The 23,449-nt window shown below is 40.8% G+C and overlaps 3 protein-coding genes across 3 annotated transcripts; 1 reads left to right on the top strand and 2 right to left on the bottom strand.

Annotated features, from left to right (window-relative positions):
• Nucleotides 1–4,364, bottom strand: LOC311270570 (phosphoglycerate mutase 1). Its single transcript, XM_084375524.1, has 4 exons — nt 4,074–4,364; nt 2,895–3,169; nt 2,174–2,354; nt 1–1,637 (listed from the first exon to the last, which is right to left on the bottom strand). The coding sequence occupies exons 1-4, from the start codon at nt 4,210–4,212 to the stop codon at nt 1,468–1,470; spliced, it is 765 nt and encodes a 254-aa protein (XP_084231650.1). The 5' UTR covers nt 4,213–4,364; the 3' UTR covers nt 1–1,467.
• An 8,300-nt stretch (nt 4,365–12,664) lies between these two features.
• On the bottom strand, nt 12,665–15,125 carry marveld1 (MARVEL domain containing 1). Its single transcript, XM_084375699.1, has one exon. The coding sequence runs from the start codon at nt 14,625–14,627 to the stop codon at nt 14,130–14,132; it is 498 nt and encodes a 165-aa protein (XP_084231825.1). The 5' UTR covers nt 14,628–15,125; the 3' UTR covers nt 12,665–14,129.
• A 442-nt stretch (nt 15,126–15,567) lies between these two features.
• On the top strand, nt 15,568–19,726 carry LOC311270654 (uncharacterized protein). Its single transcript, XM_084375698.1, has 3 exons — nt 15,568–15,717; nt 17,948–18,311; nt 18,399–19,726. Exons 2-3 carry the CDS (start codon nt 17,962–17,964, stop codon nt 18,649–18,651), a joined length of 603 nt encoding a protein of 200 aa, XP_084231824.1. The 5' UTR covers nt 15,568–15,717; nt 17,948–17,961; the 3' UTR covers nt 18,652–19,726.
• Nucleotides 19,727–23,449: the final 3,723 nt, after the last annotated feature.

Here is a 23,449-nt window from a genome sequence, read left to right as displayed (position 1 = left end):
AGCATTCACAAAAGCATTATATTTGTGCATCGTAGTACATTGATTACATCAGAGCTTTCAGAGAACGTTTGACTAACACAGAGGGAATCACATTTTAAAAAGAAAAATGAGAATACTGTAAGACATTATGGGATATTGCAAACCAATTCCTAACAGACTGTCCTGCTGCTTCTTCAGGCTGTGAGACCAGCTGTAGGCATTTGCTGCAAGAACAGGAGCTAGAGGCACATAAATACAATGACAAGAGGCAAAGACAGACCAAAGGCAGTCACACAGAATAACAAAGATAACGGCTAAGTTTAGACATTTTATCTTCACTAATCATGCTTCACATCGGTACGGTGAAACTTGGGGACTGTAATCCAAATAATGTTCATACAGTTCAAAACTGGTAGAAATGCAGTGTTTGGCACCGTTTAAATTGGGCTAACCTTGGTGAATCACAAAAGAGAAAAATACAAATTGTCAGACACAACACAGACAGCAACAACATACAAGAACACAGCACAAATACCCTTCATATACAGAGAAAGTAAGAGAAAGGGACTGTTTAGCCGTCCCTAACTGCTCTCAAGAGATTGCAAAATTTACATCCCTTCATCAGTGGAATGCATCCGCATAAATGCTTTGAAAAGTGAGATAGAAAATAAGTAGTCCGTTTTTACTGGTCCCTTTTATGTTAAGAAAGTCTCATACAAAATCTAAAAATGGCAATTAGTGTCAGCAAAAAAAAATAAATTATGTCATCCAATAAATAATAATGGTGTCCTGGGCAGGAAATGATGAAGTAAGTATAATCGGACACACGTAATGTGGGCATGATACCCTTACTACCATCAACGCATTTGGGTAATGGATTACAGTGTAAGCACAGGCATACAGAGATCACAACAAGAGCACCTTAGATTTGTGTGTATCATCAAAACAAACACTGTATCCTGAATTTTTATAACTGACTCTGGCAGAGTGACCAATTCAGGGTTTCACTGTTTATTATGTAATTGGCCTCATTACCATCTGCCCTGACATTTAACATCCCAGCCTAGGACACAAAAGTTAAGAACTGCTGTCTCTCTCAAAAACAAAAGAAAAATAAGATTATATATATTATTTGTTTGAAGTGGCAATATTTGATTTATTACAAGGGCTGTTTCTTAAATATTTAAGTACACAGATAAGAAACGTCCTTTATACTACTTTCCTTTACCAGCAATACATACTTTAGCAATAATTATAAACAATCTCTTGAGAGCTGTGGCTCCCCTGGTCCAAATGTATCCTACTTGTTCACCCACTACTATCCCCGTACTGTGAAAGTAGAGTGAGGTTGTCTTTGACAACAATCTACTGTGTACTCATTATGTATTACAATCCAAAATAAATTAGGATTTAGGAAAAACGCTATTCTGAGGTCAGCTTTTAGGGACAACCTACACTGTCATACACAGAGACGACTTTTCAGTCACTTTACTTCTTGGCTTTTCCCTGAGCAGCCACGGCCTCCATGGCTTTGCGTACAGTCTCCTCGTCTCCCAGGAACTGCATCGGCTTCAAGGGCTTCAGGTTCTTGTCGAGCTCGTACAGGATGGGGATGCCTGTTGGCAGGTTCAGTTCCATGATGGCTTCGTCTGACATCCCTACAGGTGGCAGCACACACAGACAGAACAGTTATGTTCAGATGTTAAGGAATCTGCAGGTGGGTGTTTTTCATTCTGAACTTGTTAACAGTGAACCAGATTCTTGTTCTTGACACCATAGGATCTTTGTGTCAGAGTTTAAGTTAACATTGTGAAAAAGTGAAAACAAATATTTAAAAGTGTCAATTACTAAACCTGTACAATATAAAACTATCATAATGTCACGATATTAAAGTTCCACAAATACATTTTGATATCGAACATATAAGTCTCCTTCCATAGATCATTTATTGAAGCATTTAGATGCTCACTGGGGATTACAAAAATTCTCAGTCAACATTTTGAAATTATAGACAGTCTCTACCTAAAAACACTTGAAAATACAAGTGAAAGACTTTTAAGATGAGCTATGAAAACTGAAAAACAAAAAAATTTGCAGAGGCAGATGATTGGCACTGTCATTGGTGATAAATATTGCCTACAAGAATGAATCAAAGATGTGTAAGTCATCATGTAAAGTCTACAGCACCACCCACCCTCCAGGTGCTTGACGATCCCCCTCAGACTGTTTCCGTGAGCGGCGATGAGCACCCTCTTTCCCTTTTTGATCTGAGGGGCGATCTCCTCATTCCAGTATGGCAGCGCCCGTGCGATTGTGTCCTTAAGGCTCTCACAAGAAGGAAGCTGGTCTTCGGTCAGGTCTGAATAGCGGCGATCCTGCAGGGGAGACAATCTTAACATGAGAATACATACTGGACTAGAAGAGACAGCAAAGATAATACTGCATCTCTTTGTCTTTAGTCTTCTTCCATAGAAACTTATTGTACACTTATTTGGGAATAAGGAGCGAGCAGTATGGTAAGGAAGCCTTCCTTTAATCTTTTTTGTTTCAGCCAAAATTATAATAAATTAATATTGCTTACTGCAGCTTTAACTTTGTCTACGCAGAGTTCTGATCAGTGTGTTCCCACCTTGACTGAACTTTGAACTTGAACCTAGCAGACATCATTCTTGCCAGTCATACATTAACTCACCTTGGACATACTATTAGGTAAGAACATTGGGGCACATGATCCCAAAGAGTAAGGGGCAATATCCCTAGTGTGCGGTGTGAATGTCACAGACTGCAAAGATCAGTACTAGTCAGGCCTCTTCTTTGTTATGCCTGTTGGCAAATACTTAGTCAATATGTACCAAAGCATTTATTTCCTCACAGGCCAACAAAGCTGTGTCTGTGCTGCAGATATGATATCTTACCTTGCTGATGATAGCGTAGTAGTCATGGTCGGGGCCCATGGGGGGAGGAGGGATGTCAAACGAGCGCCTCCAGATCTTCACCTGAGCCTCTCCGTGCTTGGCAGCCGTCTCGGCCTTGTTAAGCCCCGTCAGGCCTCCGTAGTGGCGCTCATTGAGCCGCCAGGTCCGATGCACTGGTACCCACATCTGGTCAATGCTGTCCAGGACATGCCACAGTGTCCTGGTGGCCCGCTTCAGCACGGAGGTGTAGCACATGTCAAACTCAAAGCCGGCATCTGGAAGAGGAAGAGACACAGGAGTTTAATGCATTTTGACTGCAACTGAAAGAAAGAAAAGGAAGTTCAGTTGGATACTGTGACTGTTTCTTTCCGCCTCTTTTGTTTAATTAGTGGCTTTTCACACAATGCCTTTCTGGAAATATTAAGACTAGTTAGATAAATAAATGAAAACATTGATTTAAAGGTGTTTTTATTAGATCAAGAAAAAATGGCTGCAATGAGGAGAGAGAAATTCATATGACTAATGACTCCTCTCTGACTCCTCTCTGAATTCTTGTTGCATATGACAAAGAAAAAAGATCAGATTTGAGAGGCTGACACCCGGACATGTTTTACACTTTTGCTTACAACATCACGAAATCAAGCCACAAATTATCAAACATTTTCTGATTCATTTTTAATTACATTTTCATTGCAGTCTGGTTTACTGCGGTTATCTCAGTGTACATGTTTCTTAGTGGATCAGTATGTCTCCACTGTGATTTCTCTCTGTTCTCCTGCTGTAAAAAGACAGAAAAAGCCAGATGCATGAAGTCCCTTTAACAAATCTGACCCCTAGGTGCAAGCTGTTTTGCTTTACATTGGCTTATTTCCTCTCTTAGTTTGCAGGCTGCTGTGGGGTCAGATCATTAAGAGGGCTTGTGTATATTTTCATGGGAAATCCTACTTAAACCCTCTGTGGTCCTGTTATAGCACGGCCTGTACCCTTGCAGCCACACACAGGCGTCACATCTGCACGTCTGCACATCCTCCACACAGGCTGCCCCTCACACGCGCAGGGGGCGGTGTGCGCTCTGATGCAGAGGCTGTTATGCAATAACAGCCGTGCACCAGCCCGCAGTACTTCATAGATATAAGAGTGGACGATGGGAGCAAAATGAATGAGCTCCTCTCTCCTCACCTTTCAGGGCCTGTCCACCTCTCTTCGCCTCCTTTTCTCCGGTTTCGCTCAGATCCGCATCGAACCAGCCGCAGAACCGATTCTCCTGGTTCCAGTTGCTCTCTCCGTGGCGAATCAACACCAGTTTGTGTGCAGCCATGGTTGGTTAAAGTATGCCTGAGGTAAATTAATTAAAATTAGTTCAATTAACTATTTTTTACCACGGATGTAGAGGATGTTAAACTGAAAACTGCCCACTCCAGAGAAGAAGACAGGTCCACTCTGTTGCTGACAGACCGGAGAAGACTTTTATCCAGTGGATTGGTCACTGCCCTACTTCCTGGTTTTCACAGCCAATGAGATGTCGTCAATGTTCGTATATTTTATTTCTCGACCAATGACAGCGGTGGGCGTCAGCAGGGGGTCGGGCTGTTCCCTGACCTTCATACTGTACATTGTACTTTATTGACTTTTCATTGTTTTTCTATCTGTTCTATCTCTTTATTAGACTACACACCATCTATCTATCTATCTATCTATCTATCTATCTATCTATAATAAAATGCAAGACATGAATATCAAAGTGTATGAATGTTTCACTTCTTTGCAAACCCAAAATAAAAATAAAGCAGTTGACAGTTTACACTTTTTCTTTGTTCCATAATGACCCCTTGAGGAGGACACAGTTATACATTTAAGAAGACTAAATAATCAGAAATTAAGTATGCCAACAAGGTCATTTAAGCTAGGAACCTGTACTGGGTTTCACATACTAAGCCTGGGTCTGACTGCTAGGTAGTTCTTCCTTTAGAATAAGCTTTACATGAGTTACACCAAAGTTACACTAACCACATTAAAACCAAGTCTTAAAGGGACAGTTCACCCCCCAACTCAAAACAACCTGAAAAACCTGAGGTGGAATAGAAATAGCAGTTGCTCCAACAACAGCTCAAATAGACAGCTGAAGCAAGTGGCGTCAAAAACTGTCTTTGTGACTGTCGGGCTTCCTGTTAGAGATGAGAGCAAACCAGAAATCAATGTAGATAATTATTTGTATCTCATTATATCTAAATCATCACTGAATCCAATGAATCCTCCCTTTTATGGGTTTTCTCTTTCTCTCCCTATCCAACTGTTGCCTTTCTTCCTTTTCATCTGTGGGGGGTGAACTTGATCACATAACCTGTGTAGTTACTCGATCCCAGACTTTATTAGCTTAATGAAATGTTCTCACCAAAGTACTGGAAAAGATTTGTATTAAATGTATTCCATTATTTGGCATGAAATGATGTGAAATTGGCAGAACATGATGTTCATCTTTTAAGTCAAAATAGATGAAAAAAAGTCCTAAAAGTTCAGTGGATGTAGTCATACCAGCTACTAGACTGTTAACAGATCCACCGCCAGGAAAACTGAGCAAAGTATCCTCTGATGAAGATAGAGTGAAACTGTAAAAAGCATCTGGAAAAAGCTTGTAAGTGGACCTAGAGTGGCGATTGTTTTGTTAAACTGAGATGAATAAGCTAATAAGCAGGGAAAAATGGTGAAAACACACAACAGATCAGCTGTGTCGATGCCTCTTAGAATGACTTATGAAAATGTGTCAGTTGGCCCTCGTGTGAACTCCAGTTATTCGGATGTTGCAAGTCGACATTAAATCAGTTGAATGTTGTTCTTGTCACCATGGCAGAGATTTGTTATCTAAAATCTATTGACACATTACCAAATCGTCTGCAAGCTATTGCACAGTAGCAGTTGTTTCTACCTGCTATGTCACCATTGTGCAGCGTATGAATCACTGCATGGATTTTTATATCCTACTTCCCTATATAATAAACTTGAAAAAGGCAATTCTGATAGTGGATTTCTGCCGTTTAGCTGCTGTCAAAAAGATGCATAGTGTAAACTTTGGTTTTTGAACAGCTGATGTGTGACAGAAAATACTGCACTGCAGACTTTCTCTATACAACTTATGATTAAACTGACAGAGGAGTATGTATTTAACTTACATGTACAGTAACATCTATGTCTTTTATTCAGTCTATTGATGAAGAATACATCTATCATGGCGTTACAGCTACATGTCTGCTGTCTCGGGATGTGTTTCAGAAAAACAAAAGTTGGACAGCTTTCTGTTAAATCCATGACAGAATTAGAAACAGTCATATTCATGTTTGTGAAGCCCTTTTACGCCTCCTAGTGGTTACATTAAATCATTGTTTACAATACTGAGCAGTAAGGAGGAAATACTTTAAATAAAGGTGTTGTCTAATCATAAAATCCTGCAAGGTCCCATCAGAAACTATGTTGTTCGTGACTTCATTCCTTGAGATATTGTGTTTTTCTCCCACAATTTTCCTTCAGGAAATTGGACTTTGTTATTTAGGTGATGCTGTAATATATCAAATAATGCAAATATCAATGTTTTCCAATACCATGGTCTTTGACACATTTTACGACTATGATAAATGAATAGGATATGCTTTTAATCTGAAGAGAAAAAACTGCCCTTTCGATGTGCTGTTTTTCCTCACAACAGCAGTGTGATGTAACAGAGAGAATTTGGACGTCTTTGTGTGAAACTGTGGGAAAAATGATGCTGGGAAACACTTCTGAGCCATGTGAGCTTATTATCAGGACCCAATGGAAGGAATGTTTGTTTTACTTCCCAGTGTGTGTCCTTTTGCTCTAAAGCAGTGTTCATCAAGTTTTTTCCCCTTTTTCAGAGTGTATAACTTTGGATTTTCGTCATGGGAAAAGTAATCACTTCCAAATCCCTCTTAAACATGTTTTAGTGAGGAAAAAGTGACAGGTGATGACTGAAGGAGGTGCTGCTAACGTAGGTTTCTGGTGCATGCGCACATCTCGGTAAATGTCAGACAGGAAATTAGCAAATTCACTCCCTCCCTTCCTCTCTAAGGTTCTCAGACTCATTCACTCTGTAACACACTCCCTACATCTTGGCCAAAGACTGGTGAAGGAAGCAGTGGTATTTTCAAGGCTCTATAAATAGCATCATTTCCCACCACTGGCTGCCATTGCCCTCACGCAACACATGAACACTGTTCCCATTCAGAAGTATTGTGTGGGCAAAAGCTGCTGCAACAGATGTGAAATAAGTAACCCCAGTCACCATGTTAGGAAACTATAAACTGGGGAGTGACAGAGGCAAACTACAAGCCTGGAACAGTGTGCCGATTCATGCCTGACACAGACAGGAAATGTCAATCTCAGGCTCCTGCTTGGATCTGCACCTTCCCCCCTCACTTCTCGCTTTATTCCTGCTCATTCACTTGTTCTGTCAGCCTCCATCCGTTTCCCCAGCTCCTTCTTCCTTCTCCTCTGCAGTGGAATGTGCATCTCAGCAGTATCTGATGAAAGTGTGGTTAACAGGGCGCTGCTGTGTGCGTGTGTCGGCGTTTTCATGTTTCATGTGCGTACATGTCGACAGGAGACAAGGATTGTCAGCAGGAAAACTGGGAATTACCCACCCAGAAGTAAGAAGATGGGGCTCTTCCAGCTGCTGAGTAGGTTATAACCAACCAAGTATCCACACCTGGTTCAAAACTCTGTGTAACACCACACTCTGGTCTGTGAGAAATCTTAAAAAAACATCAGGTCAGTAGTTTTAAAGTCTCAGTATTGTTTACCAATACTGACATTAACACATGGTATGTTCATTAAAACATTTTTAGTCGCTTTGATTGTTCCTCCTGAGATTTCTTCCTAAAGTTATTCCATTGTAAGAGATTGGTGACATAATCCATGTTCCTCGTTCTCGAAAAACTTTTATTCCTAATTTCAGATGAAGCAAATATGAGGCTTCAGCAGTCGGTTGAGCCAACTATGTATGTTTTTAAATCTAAAGTCGTTTTATTGGGAAACTCCCCTGTGTATTGACTGTTTCCTTGCTGAGCTTCAATGGAGCAATGATAATAGAAAGAGGAAGTTTTGTAACAGTCTTTAATTTTGGAAATTCCCACATCACTTGACCAACTCTAGACTTTTTAAGCCTCATTTAAGGACTGTGAATGTTGTCCCTTGTCATCTGGAATCACTTTTAGTCCAGGAGATATGCAACAATTTTGAGGTGAATCGAGAATGTGGTACACAACTTGGTACAGTTTGGGCCCCCTGAACACTTTAACACAATTTTATTCGGGAAATTTTTACTGAGAGCAATGTTCTCTTTGCAGGAATGCCCTGATCACATTCACACAGTTATCCATTAACAGCTGGAAGCTGCTCAGTGTAACAACAGTCTGATCTGTGCCCCCAATCAGGGGCGTCGCCAGACACTTTTTACTGGGGCACGTGCCCCTGTAAAGCTGCAGGCCTAGCAACGCCCCTGCCCCCAATATGACCTAACCAACTTGCGTGTGGTAGGTGTGTGGTTGAGGTTAAAATGAGGTGGGTAAAACTGGAGACCATCTTTCAATGGGGTCACACCTGCTGTGATGTGAATAGTGCAACGGAACAGATGACCTTAGAGAAGTGGGTTTGGTGAAACCAGTGAACAATACCGTGTTTATTGCTGTGCATTCTTGTTCTGGTGTGATCCTGTCACAAGACCTGAAGTCCTCCTAGACAAGCATGTGATCAGGAATGTTGACTAGTTCAGCTCTCTCAACAAAATTACTGTCACAGAGCAACCCAATCTGCTAGCTGTAGGCTTACATGTAACAAATCTAAACGGTAAGTTAAACAGGAGATTTTTTTTCTGTGTTTGGTTCAGGAGATAGGATGCAAAATACATAATTCAGTAAGTAAAATGGCTGTGATGGCTACAACGTGGCGTTTTTGTGATGGCTCCATTTTCAGGCCCCCTAAACTGTACAAGTGTACCAGGTTTCATGCTTTTATGAAAAAGTGAGTGATTTTTTCACATATCATCTGGACTGTTTGGGAACAGATCTGTCGTCTTCACAGCCAGTGTGGACTGAGGAACATATACAGTGACCAAAAACTCTTCCAACGTACATGATAATGTTGGGTTTTTTTCAAGGTCCAGTTTGTAGGATTTAGGAGGATCTATGGAACATAACATTCATTATTATGTTTTTTGTTTTGGTTACCCTAGAATGACCGTTTTTGATCTCTAGAGGGGGTGGACCCTTTTTCCATGGAGTGTACAGTAACCCAACCCTGACTCAAGAGAGGGCCTTTCATGTTTTTAATGGTGACCGCTGAAAACATGAAAAGCCGCATTTGAAGATACCACTAATTCCTAAACACTGGCAACCCAATCACCAGAAAAAATGTTAGTTTGGCATGTTACTGCAAAACCACAGTTTAAAAATGTAAAAATGAATGTTTTATTCACTTTGCAACTTTATGTTTGTTCAGGTTGAATTTTCTTTTTCTCTCTCGTCACAATGCTGTGCTTATGGTCTGCTTAGGTTTAGGCACAAAAACCATTTGGTCAGGGTGAGGACAACATCACAGTTTAGCTTAAATTACCTGTTTTGGTTGTCGTGATCAACGATGGAGATGGTCCGACTTCTGGGAAAATGGCCAGTCTTTTCCTTTTTTTTGTTTTGTAAATATTTGGAAAGAAGTGTTATTATGTTTTACGACAAAATAAAATCCAAAGCGAGAAGACCTGAATCGCATACCTTTTATGGAAATCATCTGTCCTGGTAAAACAGAACTCAACAACATGTGTGTTCCCTGCCAGCTGACTTTATTGCTCCTCTGAAGCTCACCTCTATGCTGGGACACAGAAGAAAATAAAAATTCTGCGTTTATGTTGCAAGTTTTTGAAGAAATTCTCACCATTTTTCTCTATGACAATCTTGCCAGTAATTTAAGTATAGCCATGAGTCACAGACGTGTCCTCATTGTCCATTTGGTCTTCAGAACTCCCTTCTAGATTTTCTGGCAGGGAACTCTGTGAATTGACATCAGTCCATGGCAGCAGCATGCGTGATGCTTTCAGGGAGGGCCAGAGGAACCATTTGGAGGGGCTATGATGACTAGGGGACGCTTGGTCTCTTGCAGACGGGTGGGAGAGCACATACAGGAAATGTCTCTTTGGTTGAGTAGCCAACATAAATATCACACAGTTGGCACTGCAGAGAAGCGCCTGGTTCTATACGTCATTACACCAAGTTGTCTAGGTTTTCTTTACTGTCTGTGTAGCTGGAAGGAAATACAACAACCTCACTTCTGATGTGCCCACACCCTTCTAATACTGTTCGGAGGTAGAAGGATTACAAATTCCTCTTATTACCTGTGATTACAAGGGTTTCTTGTTTGGACTCGAATGTGAGGTTTGAGGATTAAATAAAAAAATGGGCTCATGCAAAAAATCTATAAAGTGCGGGCTGTGCGATAATATGGAGACTGTAATGTGGTAAGCTCTAAAAGGTTTTCAGGGTAAATGTGGAGAATCATTTTCTGGCTACAGTTGTGAGTCATCCACAAACTTCAACAATTCACCATGGCAACTTTTAATATCAAACCGAACCTTGGATCCAGTGCTTTGTTTATGCAGCACACAGTGTTGTGTACTGCCTCCATTTGGTTGTATACAACAGTGTGTTTCCACAGGCGCCGCCGACACGTGGACAGGACAACACTTCTGTGGAAATCTCAGAAGAGGAGAGGCTGGCTGGGAGTGTGGTGGTGGTGGCGGGGGGACCTCTTCCTCTGCTTCGTTAGAAGTGCTAGATTTATATCCTGCAGCTGGTTAACATTAACCCTTACACTCCTGTAACTCTGGCCACAGATGTCACCTCAACACACACATATAAACACTGTATTTTTCCTGCTGTCAGTACATAGAAGGGCCACTGACTCAAAGGATGATACAATACACGTTTGTTCTTTAAATACCCCAAATACAAAGTTTGTAGTTTTCTTGATTGCAGTCTGATCTGTCTTTCTTTGGTCACTTTTATACTGCATCTGAACTATAGGCACTAAATAAGTAAAGGATACTTCTACAGCAGATTTTCTCAGAAGCAGTTACACTTTACAATAAAGTACACAAAAATGTAGTTACTGAGGAGTGAGAAATCAACGAATCAGGAACGACTTGGTAGTTAATGAATCATTAATGAGTAATTCCTGAATAACTGTGATTCAAGGACTATATAGTAGATAATGATGAGTTACTAGAGAACAGACTGGGAGATACTATATTAAGGACTAATTATTTAATGATTCGTTCATAAATATCTGTTTATAGACATACTGACTACTTTCTTCATGAGTTGTTTTTGATTAACCATGAACCAGCCACTGAGTGGCAACATTAAATACTGATTACTTAATCATTAGTTACCCCTAATTAGTAACAAATGATTTGGTTAATGGTCTTTAATGAGTCTACTTGGTAACTACTCAGTATTATGTTTCACTTTACTTGACGGTACATTAAGAGTAACTAATGATTAAGTAATCAGTATTTAAAGAGTCTATTTGGTAACTACTCAGTATTATGTTTCACTTTACTTGACGGTACATTAAGAGTAACTAATGATTAAGTAATCAGTATTTAATGAGTCTACTTGGTAACTACGCAGTATTATGTTTCACTTTACTTGAAGGTTCACAAAAAAAGTAACTACTGATTAAGTAATTAGTATTTTATGAGTCATTACAGGAACAACTCATGTATGGTCCTGAAGGCAAGCAAAGATATTTCTCTTTTCCTTCACCTACCATCCTCCACTTCATATTACTCTCCTCCATCACGCTGCTGCTGTTTTCAAAGTCTAATCTCTGCATTTTTGTTGCCTTTGTTATGATTTCTGATTGTGAATGTGGAGCTGTGACCAACATGTGCAAGACTTTATCCCTGTTGCTCCCTCTCCAAGAATAACTCATCATGTTCAACACTCCCAAAAAAGGAGAGGTGTGTGTTAATGTGTGAGCTTATCTACAAGCCTTTCTCTTGTCTCATGCCAGCAACAAGTGTCATAAGCGTGAATGTAAAATGATCAGAGAATCACGCAGCTGTTCACACATAGTGCTGTTATTGCCTTGCTGACAAGTAAGCAGCTCGTCTGCAGCAAGTTTTTAAGAACTGCATGCTGACTTTAATAGACGAGACATTGAATCATCTTCCACTGCTTGGCTCTGTTTTCATTGGCTGAACGTTAGCCCACCTCCAGAACCCCAACAGACTGTTCCGGTAAGAACAAGCCTCTTTCCAGATTACTACACACACAACACACAAACACACACACACACACACACACACACGTAGGATAACTCTCCTGCAACGCACACAATCTCTGTATCATACAGCATGTGCATTACACATTGTCTGTGTGTGTGTGTGTGTGTGTGTGTGTGTGTGTGTGTGTGTGTGCATGTGTGTGAGTGACTCTCTCATTGTCTATTACAGATAGGTTTAAGGATCTTTCATGTGGTCATGTGGCATAGCATATAAATGATCCCTGCTGATTGGCTGAGGCTTTTATCTCCCAACAGGAAGTTCCTGAGGGCTTCCGTCATAGTCCTTCTAAATCTGTGATTCATTTGTGAAAAGCCACCAAAAGCAGCCCAGCTTCTTTCTCTAAATTTAACTCAAAGAACTCAAAATTAACAAAGCATTTTTACGATACATCAGCTTGTCTAAGCCAAAGAAACATCTCACTGGCTCTCACTTACTGGTCTTTATTTGTACGCTTTTTGCTCCTTGGCTTTACATAATGAGCACTTAAGGCATATTTTTGTTCAGCAGACACATCGTAGCACCAATCACATCCGTACTGTGGGGTTGTTGTCATCACAACCTTGTTGAGTATACAGCATTCTGACAGAAGGCACTGATAAAAAAAAAAAACTGTTTGAGTCAGACAACACAAAAACAGAGCTGGTAAAAAAAAAAAAGAGTTGTTTTTAGTCCGTCACGCTTTGGTAACTGTTCAGTATAGTTTGCTGTCGTACAAAAACACATAAAAATATATACTTTAAAAAAGAAAATGTAAAGATTCCCTTGTGAAAACAACTGATCATATGAGAGGTTGTAGATGGAGAGTTACCCAGTACCAACACAAATCTACAAAACATATGTTAAGGCCATTGTATCGTAAACTTAACACTGAAATACTCCCCATATGTAATGTTATGATGATTCTTCATGAATAGAGCTGCAACGATTGATCGATTAATCGAGTGACAGAAAATTAATGTCAGCGATTTTGATTTTCAATTAATCGTTTCAGTCATGTTACAAGGAAAATTTGCTGGTTTCAGCTTCTTAACAGTAAATATTTTGGGCTTCTCTTTGTTGGTTGTGATAGTAAATGAAAAGTCTTCGGGTTTGTTGGATGACGTCACTTTCTGATTTGGGAAATTCTCATTAGCATTTTTCACGTTTTCTGACCTTTTAAAGACTAAACGATTAATTGAGAAGTCATTTCAGTTACTTTTCAAGCAAAGATGTCCTGGTTTCAGCTTCATATATGTGAGAATTTGCTGCTTTGCTTTGTCTTCTATGACAGTAAATGAAGAGTCTCGAGGTTTTGGACCGTTGACTTGACAAAAGAAGCATTTTCAAAGTCTTCATTTTAGACTTTTAGACTATAGACAAAATAATTGATAGATTAATAATGTCAGTTATGTATCAAGCACAACTGTCAAACTTTTGCTGCTTTCAGCTTTTGCTTGAAATTGTGACCAGCATTTTTCACATTTGTTGACCTTTTATCAACAAAACAATTAATCGCTATCACACTGAAAATAACCGTTAGTTGCTTGCAGCCCTATTTACGAAGGAAAATGACATTAAATTACTGAGACACAAACTCCAGAGGTTGAGGCATGACCTGAACTACAAGTACACAAACACATCACTTGTGCCTTATAAAAGGTGAATAATAGTTGGCCCTCCCAACACATTTCCAATCAGTCACCCATCCTGGGCAGCTAGGCCTCTGTGCCTGGAGCTGCTTGGGTATTTTGATATCAGCCAACCTTAAACAATCTGTAAGGAGGGTTTTTTGGGGATAAAATAGAGTAGATTAGAGTAGCTGTTGAGTTAAATTACAGTGAAGTTAACTATTCCTCATCTTGCTGTGGAAGGACCCATACCCCCCTCCCTCCCTGTTGCCATCAGTCTCATCAGATGACCGTCTGTTCTCCCCGACACTTCCTGCACGCCCCATAAATAAGCGACACGAGGTAAGCCAGGAAGCACAGGCAGGCGAACACGGCGGCCGTCAGGTAGACCTTGTACAGACAGAGGTGCTTGTACTGCTCCAGGTTGCAGTACGAGTTGCGATCCGTCTTGAAGCACATGACGATTACGGCCGGCACGTAGAGCGCGGTGGCGGCCACGTCGTGAGCCAGGTTGGTGCACAACCAGCGCTCTCCACCCAGCAGCGGCACCAGGTCCTGTTTGTCCAGGAGGGTGAGGAAGAAAAGGGCGAGGGTGAGGAGCCAGAAGAGCACTGCGACGAACAGGACGAAGTGGATGGATCCCTCGTATTTGTTAGCGGCGATGGTGACCCACAGCCCGGCGCCGAAGACGATCTGCAGGATCCGGATGATTCCCAAAAAACTCTTGAGGAACTTCAGGATATTCTCCCTCACCTGCGGCTGCGAAGCTTCGGGTGGCATCTCTCTCCTCCTCCGGTCACTCTCGCTCCCCTTTTCCCGAACAGGGCGGGTGCTTTCTGCCAGCTGCAAACAGCTGGGGAAAAGATGGGCACAAAGTGGAAGGAGCCGATTGGAAGCGCGGGTTTGTGGTCTCACAATGAAGCCAAAAGTGGACAAGTTTAGGTTTATAAAAGGAACTCTCTGTTCTTTCCACAGCCCCGGGGTTTTGAAATGAAAAACCTTCTTGTATGTTTCGTCTTTTCCGTTTCCTCTGTTGAATGTAGCGTCTGTGTTGGGGGGCTGGGTGATGGAGAGGGGGCGGCCTGTAATTCAAAGCCTGCTCCTCCTCTGCTGGAATGCTGGATCCGTCCGCGGACACTCATCTGCTGATGTATTTCCCCATGGGACGGTTTCCTCTGGGGTGTGTGACCTTTCCCCTCCTGTTTTTTCAGACAGAATTGCACTTAATGGAAATGAAGAAAACATGAATGGGCAGTAGACACATGCGTAATTATTCTCATTCTTCCATGTAGACACTTTTTTCTGTTTCTTCTTCAGTGTTATGATATATATAGATATTTTACACATACATGGAGATCAAACATAATAGGCCTAAAGAAACAGTCTCTGTCACAACACCCCGTCTGTTCATATGGTCCTATACTCATGAGCCCCTGCGTCATCCTGTTTACGCAGGATGCTCACACGTTACTTCCCTTGCTCATAATTGACAGACGCTTCTCGTGCCAGCCAGGCGCATTGACGTCAATGGATTTAAGCACACACTCACCCTACGTGGCCAGAGGGCGGAGCCAACCCCCCCTCCAACCTCCTCCAAGACCGTGATTGGTCGAAATAAATCTCTTCCCCAGCCTCGAGAGGAGGGGACAGGAGCTCTCTCCGCTCTCATTCGTGGTTTTGGCGACATTGATTTGTGACTGACAGCCGGCTCAAGGACACAAATTGATCGCAGGTGAGGCTGGACAAGGCAGACTGTCCTGCGAGTATTCAGCCATTGTGGCAGCTTTCGATGCGAAGGAGCGGCGGTGCACGCAAGGCAGAGGGAGATGTTGTAGGAGCAGAGCGCACTGAACGCATCAGTTAATCTCTGGTGAGTAGATGTGCTCTCATTCTTCACATGACTCTCACAAGATCCCTGTTTACAGCCCGCATCTTGAAGAGACACAGCATAGATGTTACAGCGCAGTAAATTCAGTGTCTAATAAGGTAGGATCACTAATACGAAAAAAAAAAAAACGGTGTACACTTCCTTTTTTCCAATCTGTTTATAGCTTAAACAAATCTTTAGTTTTGCAAAGGGAACCGGTATTTCTGCACCAGTGAGCCGCAACAGCTTGTGTAAACAGCACAGAGTCAGGTCAACCAGAGGGAGGGAACAATGCAGAGGCCTGTGACGTTTGGTTAATGTTTGTTAACCTACTTCTGATGCCAGAAATATGTGTGTGAATGGGCTGAGTGTCTGTGTAGAGCTGCATGATGATAATCAATATGAGATATCACTGGTATGTCCTCAAATAACAGTTGGTGTAGGAGGTCCTGCTCATAATGTGATTGTGACGTAGAGTAGGTCTACTGGATAGACCTATAATAATAATAATAATAATAATAATAATAATAATAGTAATAATAATAACAATAATAATAATAATAATAATGATGATGATGATGATGATAAAAAAGATTACAAATTGGCATGTTCACAGTAGATCAAAAAACAAAGGAGCTAAAAAAATTGCACCTGTGGCAGCTAGGGTTGCAGCTGTATAATAGTTTTAAGGTATTCCATGCTATGAAAATTGACATACTGTGTTAATTTGCTTATTTGCAGTATCAAACCATATTAGTGTAATTAACTATATGTGTGTGTGCGCACACACACACACACACACACACACACACACACACACACACACACACACACACACACATTTCTGTCAGGACATACTGTAAGATTTTGTTAAAATTATAAACCTTCATATATAAAGCGTTTGGTCAAACAAAAAATCAAAGCAGTGTCCTTTCCCTTTTAAAGGATAAGTTCAGCCAACAACAATAATTCAGTCACTGTCTACTCACCCACATGTTGATGGAAAGTCAAGTGAAATTTCTTAGTCCACAAAACATTTCTGGAGCTTCACAGCAAAACAGTGTTGCAGCATTCTCCCAAACAACTGAAGTAGATGGGGACTTGTTTTAAAACTAAAATAAACAACAGAAATATCATTAAGAATGGCCTCATTCAGCTCATCTGACATAAACCATGTCTCAGAGATCCATATATTATTTGAAAAGATGTTGTTTACACCCTTTTTTTGTGGCAAAATCTTCACTGTAGCTGCTAAGCTAAATGCATTAGCGCATGAAACTCTGTCTGACTTTCCATCAGCACGAGAGGGAGTAGATAATAATCCTTATCCTTTTAAGGGTCATTGTAACTGATACCAATTATTATTATTATTATTATTATTATTATTATTATTATTTCGCAGTATCAGTGCATAAGGATCAGCTGTGTTTTTTTTGCTGCATTGCCCACATAGTCCCTTCTCCTCCAGCAGTAAATTAACCTAGATGCTGTAGTTCTTAACCCACAGTAAAAAGAGCCTTATTAGAGCTATCATTTAACAAAAAAAATAAATGTTTTTACTCTTAGTGTAAGTTGTTCCCCATGGTAACGAAATGGTATCAAATATCAGAATTTTTCAAGGTATTGTATCGTAGTTAGAAATTACAGTATTGTGACAACACTAATTATTATTATTATTATTATTATTATTATTATTGTTATAATAGTGTAATACCATAATACAGTGGAATCTTCTCATACGGTTGGGACCTTTACTGTCAGCAGAGAAAGAACCTGCAGAATGAAGATGAACTAAAAGAGAAACCTTCCTCCTGACCTTGGAAAAAGGTTTGACAAAATGGTCTTAACTCCTGACCTCATCTGTGAGCTGATCTGCTGTTGAGGAAAGCTTTCGGAGAAACTGGACCTTTTACGTAAGATTACTTTTGTCGAGCTGAAATAAAGTGGTGTCTGTCGCAGGCCTCTGACGCACATGCAGTCATGATCTTGGTCACTGGGCTCTGTCAGTGTCCCACTTCAAACCGTATGTGACTAAAGAGAGATGAAGTTGCCATCTGCAGTTTAATGGGCTTTAAAGCGTGGCTCGTCACTCACTTCCTAAAGTAGGATTAAACAGTCAAGGCTCGCTGCTGACCGGTTGTGACAGCTATCTTTAGGTGTCGTGACGCAGTCTGTGCTCAAGCCTTGGTGAACACATCATAACAGGTTGAAACTCCTTCTTTCTCCTCCACAGAGTAGAGCCAGTGTATGCCACCCATTCTCGTCTCTCTCCGGATGGATACCGGACACGCCCCCCCTCCTTCCTCAATGGTGGCGGGCCCTTCCCCGCTGTGGCGGCTGGCGGAGAGGAGGAGCAGGAAGGCCGGCTCAGGGAACATTTTCAGCGACGTGAATCTGTGGCAGCTCCAGAGACTGTTCAGGGCAGCCGGGGACCAGGATGCGGAGCAGAGGGCCCAGTTGGTTTGGGGGCATGGGGATGAGGCAGAACTGGCTCAGGCCTTAATAGGACTGAGGGCCCGAGGTCACAGGAGAGGGCTGAGGTCGCACGGGAGGGACGCACTGGGCTCACACTGGCTACGAGCCTTCAATCACCTCAGGTAGAAAAGCTGCCAGTCATTCAAAACATTAATCATTGTGACTTTTTAATCAATGTTGTCTTAAAAAGAACTATTTCTGTTGTCCAGGATTGGGGAGAGCTCGGCAGGCAGCCAGAGGAAGGACCCCGGGGAGGAGAGCGATTCTGAGGCACAAAGCAGTCCAGAGCCACACCGACGCACCTCCGTAGGGACAACGGGAAGAGGCACAGGGGCCACAGCGGTACTTGCTGAGAGCCAGGGCCCCGCAGGGACTTCTGAGAGACCACTGAGAAACAGCTCAGGACTGAGGAGAGGAGGAGAGAACAACCCAGAGAGATACCTCCACAGAATACTCCACTGACCTCTGAGATGCAAAACTGACTTTAAATCTGTTCGTCTGAGAGTTCACCAGCATTAACAGCCTGCACAGCCCGATCGTCCCTCCTGGAAACCATTCTGTTGTGTTCAGGACCTGGAGCAAGGTTGAATTAACTCAACAAGCTTTGCAGTTACATGTGAAACTGTTTTGGAGGTTGAAAGAATAGAATAGTTTCTCATTTCTGGCCTTTTTAACTGCCCTGTTACTTACTGCGGGCACATCTTCACCTGAAATGCAGCACAAACCTCTGACTGGCTCCTGGATCTCTTCATTTAGTGGTTGCATCTCAAGAACTGCCTTAAACACTCACACTAACTATGCACACTGATTATTATGGACAGTGATGTGTCTTTTTAAGTAGTTTTGTACAGATCACTGTACAGCAAATGACTTTCAAAATCATTATTTTACCTTTTTATTAGGATGAAATAACTGATATTATAACATGTGGATGTACTAATCAACCCTTACATCTACCTCCTTCACCACAAAAAGCCATATATTTACATTTTGAGAAGATATCCTGTATGTATATAAGGTTAAAAAGATGTCTTTATTTTGTTGTCACACTAATTTAAGTGTTAAAACCACCATATTTCTGCTTATGTGTTAGATTTGTTGCGCTATAAACACTACAGGTGGGTATGTTAGGTGTCCAAACACATGTCACTGCACACTGTCACTGTAGAGCTGAAACTTTATGATTCTGATCACAGTTGCACCATGAACTGAAAGCCAGTCACAGGTTTGTAGTTACTGGAAGTGTCAGGTGGTCTACTCTGCCAAGAGACCAGCAATAATAAACAATATCTGCAGGGCCCAACTCATGAAAACAAATAATCCCATGCTGTGCAGAGAAGGAGAAACTTGAAACAGCAATGCTCTCATATTAAGATGTTCATGGCGACAGTGTGAAAACCCCGCTGTGCTTATGAAAGACCGTCTGCCACCAGCTTAATCAGACAGCTGGAAGCTTGATGAAGCTTTTTGATACTGTTTGATGTGTGTGTTTTTCTTTTAGATTTATGGTAATAAAGACATCAGTCTTTGTATTGTTTGTCATTTTGTATTGTTGTGTTTTCTCTGCATTCATTCAGGAGTGGTGGTCCAGCATATTTTAATCTAGATACCAAATCAAAACAAAGCAAAACATCCCCTACAAGAACAAGCATAAGGCCTGGGGCACAGAGCTAGCCCTTTAATCATGATCAAACACCCAAATATGAACAGTATTATGCGTATTTGTGCTGAAACGACGTAGCACAACAAAAGGGATGGACGTGGAGCAAATGCCAAAATACCCCCTGTTCATTAATATGCTATCCCTGAGAAATAAACTGGATAAAAAAATAAAATAAAACAACACAGTGGAAATTTAAAATCAACATTTTTGCCATTCAGAAAGTGATGAAAATGCTTCAGTATATGTTTACTGAAGTGGCTTAAAATGCGTGTGCACGATTTCATAAGAAAATGTGTAAATTTTAAATCCCAGAAAATGTGTACATTTTCTACATAATCTGGTATTTCTGCTAAACAATCAAACAAACCAAAAATCGTTTAGTATTTGAATTGGAACAATCCTGTTGTCATTATTGTTTTGTTGTCTCTTTGTGTTGAAATTAGCAGCAGATAAATAATAGTGATCAAAATTATACAAAGATAATAACAACAGCTGGTAAAATAAAGTGTGACAAACAAAGTGTGAAACAAAGCAATGGTTCGCACACTGCAGGGCTCCAATATGTACTTATTTAAAGGAACATTATGTAACTTTTTTACCCTTAAAATGTCAGCTTCAAAATCCTTTTCATGGTACAGTGTCTTGTAATAGGGTGAATGGTGTCTCTGTCACAGCCCCCATCACTTGTTTCTGCAAAATGTAGAGAGATAATATGAACAGCTGGCAGAATAAAGTGTGAAAAACAAAGTGTGAAAAAAAGGCTTTGCAGGGCTCCAGTATCTACTTATTTAATATGGTGGTGCATTGAATAAGTGGATATTGGAGCCCTGCAGTGTGCGAGCTGTTTTTGTTTCATATTTTTCTCACTTTTGTCTCAGCAGCTGTTTTTTGGTTTGGATGCACCTACATAAAATAAACAAAGTGACAATATACATTGATTGCTTTGGGCATAAAGGAATTCTGCAAACTTTATTTTTGGTTATGTACCTTGAAAATGCTTGAACTTCACCCTTAAAAACACTGTGCGAGCCCAAACATTTCATGGAGTAGGTCAACAGTAAAGCATCCTGAGCTGTGAGAGTGCGTTGTTTCTGGATGTTCATTTTAACTGTTGCCCTACATCATGTGCAGTTCACACATTCACACCCAGGAACTGCAGCTTGCACCCACAATCTGCCCCTGCTGACCACTGAGAAGCTCATTAGCCAGTTTTTGATGAGTAGAAGAGCATGACACATTTCCTGTCCCTATCCATGTCTGTCCAGCTGCTCTCACAAATCAAACCACTGGTTAAAAAAAGAAGAAGTTGTTTTTGTCTTAAACCAAGAGCTCTCCACTTTTATATATAAACAGTATATTCCCTGTATGAAACAAATGAGACCGTTAGAATCAAATGCTGCCCTCCAGTGGCCATATCTGGTAATGAAGCCATCATGTAAGTCTGTATGCAGTCACTAGATGGCACAGAAGGTTTTGTTTTGAGAGAGTTAGGAGAGACACATACTTGACATGCATGGCACAGACCTTCCCACAAAACAAAAGAAAATTCAGTGTGTGCTACAAAATTCAGAGTATGTTATTGTGAATTTAGGGGACAGACTAATTCCATTAGACAAAGAGATTATCTCACTGATTCTAGCTTGTCATGTTCAACTCACCAGGTCAAACAAATTACTTGAATGTGCTGTGATGGCTAATGAGTTGTAAAGTTTTAATCTCTCATGCAAATTTCCTAGCTGCCAGGCAGCGCGACACCAGCAGAACAAGTCACTAAACTGAATGGACCTGCTGTTTCGGGTTATTTCAACGAGGCTCTAAAATGGTGGCTGACAGGCAGTATAAATGTTACATCATCCACCCCTCCATCCGGTGTCTTACTGCACGGTCGGGTCATCAAGGGGACACATGGGGAAGCACTACTGAGTAGATCGAGATTCGCAGGAAGGACTTTATCTTCTAGATAACATGTGAAGTTGGATATTTGGACCAGGTTTACCCAGCACCCGCCAGATGTCCTCTCCCCCTCAGTTCCCCCCTGCTTCTCCTCAGTGATGCGAGGGATTCACAGGTCATCCGGAAGATAAAGTGCTATCAGTGTATCCTCAATCTACTCAGTTGTGCCTGGCTGCTGCAGTGGCAAACAGAGGCATCTGTATGGTGGCTTTATTAGGCGCAGACACCCCGGCTGACTCCCACAGAGCAGAGGGAGCAGCAAACTGAGGTAATCCTCAATTTGCTGAGCTTCTCACCTTGTGTAAAATAAGCTCATTGCACAGAAAGGCTCATTTTAGGGCCTATATAGGTTATCTCAACTTTTCCTTCACTTCATAAATCTTATGGCTATAAATGAGATGCGGATTGATGATCCAGCAGTGATATAGCCGCAGCTTGATTTAGTGGTTTGCTCTTTGCCTCAGTTCATTCTTTAATGCTATGCTGCTAATGCTGTCAGTGGTGGAAAGTAACTAAGTATATTTTTGATATACCATAATATCCATATTATGCTACTCTAATCTTCTACTTCACTACATTTCAGTGAGATATGGCTCATTTCTGAGATAACATCTCATTAACATCTGATAATCTCATAATGAAGATGACCCTTTGCAAAAAGTGTCTCTCATTAAAAAGCAAAAATTGGAGAGAGGAACCTTTTTTTTTCTTTTTCAATTAATCATATCACAACCACTCTACTTAAGTAGACCTTAACTTATTGTATCTTGTCCGGCTACAAAAGTCAAATGCTGCTCACACATTGCATCAGTCTAACTGACAGATCAGTCACAGGGGCTGACTTTCTAAAGGAAGACAAGCACTTTTTTTACACTTCAAGTACTTTTCGCTGAGAATATATTTGTACTTTGTATTTTGAAAGGGTATTTTTTTCCCAGCAGTGACAGTGTGGCTTTCACCTTTTGAATGTGTGTGTGTCTTTACGGCAAAATGTGGTCCTGTAGACACATATTGTAGTGGGAACACATATTCAACAAACAATTAATCAATTATAAATCAATTATTAATCTCTGTTGAACATTCTTATGCTCAATTTATTTTCAACATTGTATTCTGGTTATGCAGGTTGATCATCACATATATATGTATATGTGGCTGAAATTACAGTTAAACCAAAAAATGATCAATATAGTACAGGCACAAGACAAAAGTCCACTCGTGATTTGTAAATGATGTTGAGTTACTGTAGTCAGCTAGCTAAATATCAGTACATACAGTACATGAATAATATTTTTTGAATGAGATGATTAACTTGTAACACGGTTACAACTTTTGAGAATATTTAAAGAATATTTGTACATTCTATATATTTTATATTACATTACATATTACATTTGTTAATGCAATGTTTGTTTCATCTTTCCCCCCTAAAATGAAACTTGTTTACAATTCTAACTGTTCGCTTGAAATCTGTTAATTAATCACAAAGCACCATCTGCTGGTAAGAACATGACATGTCAGTTATTTACTAACAGGAAATGAAAGTGAAACTTCAGTCCGACTTCAACATTTCCGAACGGAGCCGAGACACCATTACAGGGTGAAAGTTCTCTTCTGTACACACACGTCAGAAGGATTGTAATC

The sequence above is a fragment of the Pagrus pagrus genome (genome assembly GCF_965226575.1).
Source record: "Pagrus pagrus genome assembly, chromosome: 15".
NCBI lineage: Eukaryota > Metazoa > Chordata > Actinopteri > Spariformes > Sparidae > Pagrus > Pagrus pagrus.
Note: the sequence above shows the minus strand (reverse complement) of the source record. Positions and strands in the feature narration are given on the sequence as shown.

Coding starts and splice junctions, on each gene's coding strand:
- LOC311270570 (XM_084375524.1), bottom strand. CDS start 4,212: ATGGCTGCACACAAACTGGTGTTGATTCGCCACGGAGAGAGCAACTGG. Junction 3,170..4,073: donor AGGTGGACAGGCCCTGAAAG/GTGAGGAGAGAG, acceptor TTCCTCTTCCAG/ATGCCGGCTTTGAGTTTGAC. Junction 2,355..2,894: donor ACTACGCTATCATCAGCAAG/GTAAGATATCAT, acceptor TCTCCCCTGCAG/GATCGCCGCTATTCAGACCT.
- LOC311270654 (XM_084375698.1), top strand. CDS start 17,962: ATGCCACCCATTCTCGTCTCTCTCCGGATGGATACCGGACACGCCCCC. Junction 18,312..18,398: donor CGAGCCTTCAATCACCTCAG/GTAGAAAAGCTG, acceptor TCTGTTGTCCAG/GATTGGGGAGAGCTCGGCAG.
- marveld1 (XM_084375699.1), bottom strand. CDS start 14,627: ATGCCACCCGAAGCTTCGCAGCCGCAGGTGAGGGAGAATATCCTGAAG.